The sequence below is a fragment of the Lipotes vexillifer genome, unplaced genomic scaffold (assembly GCF_000442215.2).
Source record: "Lipotes vexillifer unplaced genomic scaffold, Lipotes_vexillifer_v1.1 scaffold870, whole genome shotgun sequence".
Classification (NCBI taxonomy): Eukaryota; Metazoa; Chordata; class Mammalia; order Artiodactyla; family Lipotidae; genus Lipotes; species Lipotes vexillifer.
The window spans coordinates 276,951-285,837 of record NW_006771408.1 but is presented as its reverse complement, the minus strand read 5'-3'; the positions used below and the strand labels follow the sequence as shown (position 1 = coordinate 285,837).

The following is an 8,887-nucleotide window of genomic DNA, read 5'->3' as shown; positions in this document are numbered from 1 at the left end:
AGGAATGCCCACAGGGGCATCATTCCTAATATGCCCCAGAGTAAAACCGCCCCAGTGCCCACCAGTGGTGAACGGATAAACAAAATGTGGTCTATCCATCTAACGGAATGTGGCGATAAAAAGGAATGAAGCGCTGACGTGCTACAACATTGGATTAGCCTTGAAAACATGATGCTTGGTGAAAGGAGCCAGTCACAAAAGATCATTCCGCTATGATTCATTTATATGAAATGTCTGGGGCAGGCAAATCTAGAGACAGAAAATAGATAAGGGGCAGCCTAGGGCTGGGGAGGAGACGGGCTGACTGGCACAGGATGCTGGGCTTCTTTTTAGAGTGATGAAAACCTTCTGACATGGACTGTAATAACGGTTGTAGCACTCTGTCAATAAACTACAAATCGCCGCAATGTACACTTTAAATGGGTGACTTATATAGTGTGTGCACTATACCTCAATAAAGCTGTTATAAAACCAAACAAATAAAATCAAATTCCTGGACAGAATTCTGATATGGATATACTACCTGTGATTTTTGGTCCCATTTCTGCCTCACTCCAAATTGTTTCTGGAATTTTTTCTGCAGTCGTATGCGTTCTCTGGAAAGACAGGAAAACTGTGCTTTCAGTGCAGATTTTTAAAGAAAACAGGGGCTTAAAAAAAAGAACAGACCAACAGGGTGCACACTAGACATGCTAGAGAGGCATACTGACCCCACTACTGACCAGTATTATGCATATATTTTACTCCATCTATCCAGCTGTCCACTGGCAGCCCCAGCTTGGGCAGGGCTACTATCCTACCCAGCTCCAGGGACTCACAGGCCCCAGCGTGAATGGGGCTCCCTGGAGTTGTGCCACAGCAGACCCAAGCCTAGGTAAGCTCCAAAATTGCTTCCTATTTGCCTTTGTTTCCCTTCAGTAGTCACATCCTCTGCAAGCAGTGTCCTGCCCATGCTCTCTGCTGTTAACAGCTCTTCGAGAATGACACCAGGGCTGAGATAGTGGCTTAATTGGCCCTGGGAAGACTTTTTCGTTTTCCTGCAATGGTGGGGAAGACGACTATTCTCCTGCTCTGGCCTCCTGCTGTCAGAGTGCAGTCGGTCCTGGAAGAATATCTTGTTCTGGCAGGACGGGCACCTCACCTCTCCTTCTGCTTGGCACTCTTAGGCAGGGTCTGCAGGTTGAACTGCAACATGTTCCGTCGATCCTTGTCTCTGCGGAGGTTCCGCTGGGAAGCAGGAAAAAACATCCATGTTAAAATCTTGGAGATCTGGCTTACAATTGGCAGTGCCTAATGGGAGGCCATTGGAGTTAGTTTAGGATGCAAATCCAAATTGCACATTTTACTCTGCTTTTATAGCATCAACATCCGGGGGTTTACAAGTATGCACAGGCATACCTCAGAGATATTTTGGGTTTGGTTCCAGACCTCCACAATAAAGTATCACAATAAAGTGGGTCACACAAATTTTTTGCTTTAGCAGTGCATATAAAAGTTATGCTATACGTATAGTTTACGCTACATTGTAGACTATTAGTGTGTGATACCACTATTTCTAAAAAAACCAATGTATACACCTTAATTTAAAAAAACACTTTATTGCTAAAAAACGTTAACCACCATCTGAGCCATCAGTGAGGAGTAACATTAGCCATCACGGATCATAGATCACCATAACAAAAGTAATAATAATGAAAAAGTTTGAAATGTTGTGAGAATTACTTAAATGTGACACAGAGACATGAAGTGAGCCAAATGCTGTTGGAAAAAAAGGCGCCAAAAGACTTGCTCGATTCAGGGTTGCCACAAACCTTCAATTTGTAAAAAAAAAAAAAAAAAAAAAAAAAAAAATCTGCAAAGCACAATAAAATGAGGTATGTTTGTACTTGGAATTAGCTTAGATTTATATCCACATGCAGTTTTTTATTTTTTCTTTCTTTTTTTGCGGTACGTGGGCTTCTCACTGTTGTGGCTTCTCCCGCCGCGGAGCACACGCTCCGGACGCGCAGACTCAGTGGCCATGGCTCACGGGCCCAGCCGCTCCGCGGCATGTGGGATCCTCCCGGATCAGAGCACGAACCCGTGTCCCCTGCATCGGCAGGCGGACTCTCAACCACTGCGCCACCAGGGAAGCCCCACATGCAGTTTTTATTGAAGTAGGTTTACTGGCTCTTATTAGAGTTGTTGAGTTTGCCTCTTTATGTAAGAAGATGCAGCCCAACTGGACGATCTACTTAATAAATCCTGGACATAGCAATTAAGTGAGGCAACAGACACAGATCACCTTGTTAATCCAGCGCTAACATCCATCCTTAGCACAGATGTCCTTGCTACTGGTCAACAGAAAGCTAAACTATTTAAATGCATCCCTGGACTTAGTACCCATTTATTTTAGCACAATTGTCACTGAATAGCTACTTGGAATTCACTAGAAGACCCAAAATAACATGCTCTCCTCTCAGCAGTACTACACGGTAGCATTTTTAGCAGCAGGTGACAGCCCCAAGACGGTCAGATTGCTGGCTCTTGGCCTACCTGTGCAAATCGCATCCGATTCCGCTGGTAGGCGGTCTTCTGTGTGCGTGCTGTATCCACCAGCTGGAAACTAGTTTCGTCCTCCTCATGGAAGTAAGCATACTGACTTCCACCTCCAAACTGAGAGGAGTACTTATCTGGAGGCAAAGGTGACAGCGTGTAACAACACTGCCTACAGATTTTACAAATACATGGTGGTCTAAAGCCCTGCTATTTAAAGTGTGGTCTCAGGACCTGACCCATCGGCTGGGATCATCTTAGATGTACAGACTCACAGCCTCACCCCAGACCCACGGAATCAGAATCAGCATTTTAATAAGATCCCCAGCTGATTCATACGCACATTCAAGTTGGAAAAGCTCTGGTCCAAAGAACTTTCTAAGTCAAGACAGAGTCTGAGGAACTTAAGACAAGCCCATTTCACTCTCTGCCTTAGTCTGTAAGAATATGAGTTAAAATCTACTCTCTCAGGAGAGGTAAGTATGCGGTCTAAGTATCGTCACTGTCATCATCAGGTGCCCAAGGCAGACGTGGCTAATGGGCTACGACTGACTTTCTTGCTGACCTCAGACTCAGATAATCTTAACTCAGTATTCCAGGGAGCCACTTCCAGCTCTCTCAACTGGCACAGAGGGAAGAAACCAATTTACTGTATCAGGATCTTAAAACCCAGAGTTTTAAAACTGGGATCCATTGACTGGCCTCATAAGTTCAATAAATTGCAATGAAATGAAAAATGGGAACATGTTCACCAGATCTGTAAAAGGGGCCGTGGCTCCCCAAAAGTGGGGGGGAAAACCCACTATAATAGGCCAAACCTCTTTAATGAACAGTCTAAGTTGAGGCTATTTCCAAAAAGAATGTGGATTGTTTCCACAGTCCAGAATATGCCCTGAAATACTATGAATTATCATCAGCATTTTGTTCCCATCCTAGAATGCTTTCAGGTGGAGGTTACTAGAAAAACTAACAATCCCCCAAGGCCCTGATCCGGGCAGTCAGGCGGAGAACACTTACTTGTGTACCTCTTATCTTGGTACGTGGCCCCCGTCCAGTCTGCAACCTAGTAAGAGCAACAAGGGAAGAAGACATGGAGCACGGGTCAGCCAGGTGGGTTTCTGTTCACTCAGAAACCCCCCAAAGTGAGGACACGGTGTGCGGAAGTGTTAGGACTGGCTCAGGATGGCTTTTTAAGAGCCCAGCTCTCCTATGACCACTGGAAGTATCTAGATGGATATTATATAATGGATACTATATATACTATATAATGGATACTTATAACCCTGATGCTTTCGAGAGAATAAAATTGAAACGAAGTTGGAGGAGCAGCCACAGGTTAAGAGATTCAGATCCCCGCTGACAGGCAAGTACCTTTCCTAGCCGATCTCCTTTGCTGAATGGCTGGTAGGGCATATCCCGAAATTGCTCGGGAACCGCACAGGGACCCCAGCCTGAGGGGTTGTCCTGGATCACGGGTGTCATGAACTTTGCCATCTTCTAAAACCTTAAAAGTACAAATAATATAAGTAGCTCCATGAAGAAAAGCCTCAAACTAAAAAAAAAAGCCTCCATTTGAGGTAAGCTAAGACATGAATGACAAAATTAAAAATGCAAAACAGAACCCTCAACTGTTGAGCTACTCCCCATTCAATGTCTTCTTGTAAATAATACTGTGAATACTTAAAACTCAGAAGACTGCTAACAAAATTGATGTATCATATTTCATTGATATTTTTTTTTCTTCAATGCACCACCTCTGAAATGAGTCTGCACCTTCTGCTTGACGGGGTGTCATATCGTAATTGGCAGTTTTTCTTTCTTGGTGTTACATGAAATAATTGTGCTTCTTAAAATGAGTGGTATCTCACATATTTGATGAAACATAGTAACTTTTTTTCAAGTGTAATAAGCATGTTGTAGTTCTCATTCTCACCTTCACCAGGCATACAATATTTAATCCCTAAGCCTCAATCTCTTAATCTGTAAAATACACAAGATCCTTGTTTTATTTCTATCAGAGAATCATTATGAAAGCCGTATGTATTAATTAACATATTTGGAAATAATTCCTTTGTAAAACACTGCACAATTACTCCTGAGTCTTGCAAAAATACATTTACACACAGTGCTGAGAAGAAAACGAGGGTCTGTGAATATATCCTGAAATATAACTTTCCTTTGTTGTTCTTCTGATTTTCTGTCAATGAAAATCCTTATGCAGAGCAAGTAGACACAGGGTCAGGCAAAAGGTCCGCCACAAGGCTGAGGAGGCCACCAGAAACCTTAGTTCATAAAAGTGGCCATGCAGCCAATGTTCATAAACATTATGAGTACCAGGCATGTTCTTAGTGCTTACCACACATAAATTCATTAACTCCTCCCAACAATCCCAAGATAGGGCCAGTATTAGCCCCACTTTCCAGATAAAAAAACTGAGGCACAGAGAAATCAAGAAATTGCCCAAAGTCACAACACTAATGGACGAAAAATTTGAACCCAGGCAAACTGGCTCCAGGGTCCACACTCTGCGTAAAAACCAGGGGCTCCAGACAGATGTTCGCCTGACAGGTCCTATCAAAAACTTACGCGTTTATCATCCACTGTAATCCCCTGAAAATGCTCAGAATCTGAGTTCCCCCGGGAAAATTCATTACACAAACATTTCTGGAGTCTGGACAGCAATCGAAGAGTGCAGGGTACTAAATTTAGGAAACTCTCTTAATTGTTCAACGATAGGGAGATTAAGGCTTCCTACAGAGGGGACACTTGGGTGACAGCAAGAGGGAATGACCTGGGAGCTCCATCCTGCAGCTTGAACTTAAGTTACACTACAGGAAGTGGACTGAGGGAAGCGGTGGTGGTCTCAAAACAATTCACATTAAATATTTATCAGGCTCCTACACGTGTCAGATGCAACACCACTAACCCTCCCACCCCCACCCCCATTTTAGAGATAAAAATGTGCAGTTCAGCCAATTCAAGCAGTTGACTTGCCCATCATTTCAAAATAGATTTGGTTTCTAAGGTCGTCTGCCCTAAGTCCAACACTCTTCCTATTATTTTATAAGCTGGGCAGCGGCCTGAAAAGATCTGGGGTTTCAGCCCCTACTGATAACACAGTAAGATATCTCCAAACACACTTAAAAAAATCGACTTGTTTTGTCAGAGCTGGAGGTAAACGGGCTCAAGGCTTGACATGCATTTCTCTGGGGGGGCGGGGGATGGGGTGGGGTGGGGTGGGAGGAAGTCACCTGGTTTCAACGCACGTAAAATAAGAGTGAGCACAATGGAACCAACAGGAGAAACTAAACCTTTCGGTTAAAACGGAGTGACAGCTGTACCGGGTACAGGGGCAGGATGAGGAGGCACCAACAGGGCAGTCAGAAGGGGCCTTCCGGCTGGCAGGCCACGGTACTGGGTATGTTATGGCAGCCACTGCAGGTCGTTCCCCATCAATTCCTGGGGGGTAGAGTTTCAGATCAGAGATCAATCAACTCCACCCTGGCCTCCCATTTCACAGAAAAGGGAAGGAAACATTTGGACCGTGAACTCCTCAGAAAGGGCCGAACACCGCTCAGCTTGGCACCCCCAATACCTCTCTCATAGCAGCTCAGGGAGCCGTGGGCCGCTTTAAAAAGACCCTGAGACCCAGCTGGGTTAAGTAACATGATCACATTCGCCCAGCCCGTGGCCGCTAAACAGAGTCTAGGGCCAGAGACCTCAGCCACAAGGCTCTGCCCCGCACTGGGTCGGACCTGGGACCCCGAAGGCAGAGTCCTGCCCCGCCCAGCGGAGGGACAGCGGCGGCAGGTGAGGGTGTACGGGGGTTTCTTCCGGTAGGCCGCCAAAGGCCAGGAGCCGCCCAACTCGGCTCCGGAGGTCCGCGAAACGCTACGAAACACACTGCTTACCTGCAACGGCCTTAGCCGGGTCCGATGGCGAGAGATTGTCCAGGCCGGAGACCACACCACCGCCGGTGGGCCGAGAATCTGGGAACTCAGGAAAGACGCGCGCGCAGCGGCCGGCGCCGTAAAGACAACCGGCACTGTCGTAAACTACTCCCCAGCTTCCTTCCGGTTCGGCTGCAGAACGCACGAATCGTAAAGCAAAGGCAACCCGGAAGTTCGTCACTGTTCTTTTCAAGCTGTTCTGATTATCCTGCAAGACACTGGAGGATGTTTACAGTTACGTCATGGGACACCCGGCGACGCTCCGAGAGGGTTTTCAAGTTTCTTGAAACGAGGCGGCCCTGCAATCGAAGCTGGAGGCCGAGAGTGGCTAACAGCCCCCCCTGTGTCCCACAATGCCTTGCGGGCCGCGTCGGCACCTCTGTATCCCACAGTGCCCCGCGGCTCCTGCCTTTAAGCGATTGTGTTGTTCGATTCTCACTGCTAGGGGAAGGTCGAGTGTCTCAGGAGTGTATCGTCGCGACGCGCTGTTCTTCGGAAACTGAGGCCAGGAGGTGCAAAGTGACCTGCGTAGATCAGACTAGTAGTGTAGTGGGTGGCTGCCAGGGTTCAAGCCGTACCTCCACAGTTCTCAAACTTTATTATTTGACAGAGATTTCTGGAGCGCTAATTTGAAAAATGCAGATTCCAGGTCTCCTTTCCATAGATTGTTATACCAGCATGTCTTAGCTGGAGCCCAGAATCTGCATTTTAATGAGCAGCTGTGATTCTGAAGTGGCGACCAGGAAGCACTTTCTTACAATGGTAACTGTGCTGTCCTTTTCGAAACCCAGCCTACCCATCCTTCAGTAACTCCTCTTTATTCTTCTTTTAAAAGACGTCCTAGAGTCTTATTGGGGAATTTCAAAACATCGAAAGAGAATCTGAGCGCGCGATTTTTGTTCAAACTTCAGAGTCTTTTCTACCTGGCCTCTTAGGTTTCTTTATCAGTCTCCCAGCGTGTCTCCTTTATTGGGAAATATATCTGCTGTTAGATCAGATATCTATTCTTGGCTCTGCCACTTTCTAGCTGTGTAGGCTTCACCTCCCTGGACCTCAGTTTCCTTATCTGTGAATTGGAGAAGATAAAAAGGGGGTGCCGTGAGGGTAAAGATAAATGTATGTGAAAATACTCAGGAATCCCACTTACCAATTGGGCAAACTTAGACAGGTTATTCGATCTCTTTGAAACCTTATTCATCTGTAAAATGAAAATGTTCACAGCAGCATCTGTTTCCATAAGTTCTCTCCTAATCTGCTCATCTTCCAGTTTTCCTACTTTTTGTTCATGCTATCCAGTGAATGGTGCTCATTGCAAAACCTTGTAGTCATTATTGGTAGCTCCTTTTCCCTTTTCCACCACATTCAATCCTTCAGTAACTCCTCTTTCTTCTTCTTTCAAAAGACGTCTTGAGGGCTTCCCTGGTGGCTCAGTGGTTGAGAGTCCGCCTGCCAATGCAGGCGACACGGGTTCGTGCCCTGGTCCGGGAAGATACCACATGCCGCGGAGCGGCTAGGCCCGTGAGCCATGGCCACTGGGCCTGCGCGTCTGGAGCCTGTGCTCCGCAACGGGAGAGGCCACAACAGGGAGAGGCCCGCGTACTGCAAAAAAAAAAAAAAAAAGACGTCTTGGGGAAATTTCCTGGTGGTCCAGTGGTTAGGACTCTGTGCTTTCATTTCACTACAGGGGGCACGGGAGTGACCCCTGGTTGGGGAACTAAGATCCCTCAAGCCTCAGGGCGTGGCCTCTCCCCCGCAAAAAAAAAAACCCATCGTGAATGCCACCACTTTTCCCCAACCATCTCCAGCCTCATGCTTGGACTCCCAATGTCCACTCTTGTCCTTCTAGGGTTCCTTCTCTGCATGATGATCAAAATAATCTATTCACAACCTTCTAGCAGCTTCCCATCACGTACTTGGAGTAAAATACAAATGTCTTCCTGTGGACTGTCTGGTCCTGGCTACCTATCATCTTTATATCCTGCCATTTTATACTCACTCTCCGCTAGCTATCATGCTTTTTTTTTTGGCCGCATTGCATGGCTTGCAGGATAGTTCTCCGAACAGGGATCAAGTTTGGGCCCCGGCAGTGAAAGTGCTGTGTCCCAACCGCTGGACCACCAGGGAGTTCCCAATCATGCTTTTCTTTTTATGCCACAGGGCTGTGGTGAGAATTAAATGAGTTAATGTAAGTTCTTGGAATGGTACCAGGCACATGGTGAGCGAGAGTGAATGAGGACAGGGCAAGGCTACTCAGAGGGGTGGTTGGTTGAGGACACAGGCTAGTGAAGATCTAGGGGAGATGTATTCCTGGCACCAGGGAACAGCAGGTGACAAGGTCTCAAGGCAGGAAGGAGCCTGGGTATGGCCCAGAAAGAGGAAGTGGCCACGTAGAAATGTGCAGG

The 8,887-nt window shown here is 46.5% G+C and overlaps 1 protein-coding gene across 2 annotated transcripts in view; it reads right to left on the bottom strand.

Moving 5' to 3' along the window:
- EIF3D (eukaryotic translation initiation factor 3 subunit D) overlaps positions 1-6,873 on the bottom strand; it is a 15,295-nt gene extending 8,422 nt beyond the window's left edge. Inside the window, exons 1-6 of one of the 2 annotated variants that reach the window (XM_007446734.1) lie at positions 6,447-6,873; positions 3,907-4,039; positions 3,553-3,598; positions 2,536-2,672; positions 1,142-1,227; positions 524-596 (exon numbers count right to left, since the gene is read on the bottom strand). In XM_007446734.1, the coding sequence (XP_007446796.1) occupies positions 524-596; positions 1,142-1,227; positions 2,536-2,672; positions 3,553-3,598; positions 3,907-4,029 (465 nt within the window). In that variant the 5' untranslated portion in view covers positions 4,030-4,039; positions 6,447-6,873. Of the gene's footprint in view, positions 1-523; positions 597-1,141; positions 1,228-2,535; positions 2,673-3,552; positions 3,599-3,906; positions 4,040-6,446 lie in introns of those variants that run through there. The other variant, XM_007446735.1, reaches the window with a different exon arrangement.
- Between the last annotated feature and the right edge of the window lie 2,014 nt (positions 6,874-8,887).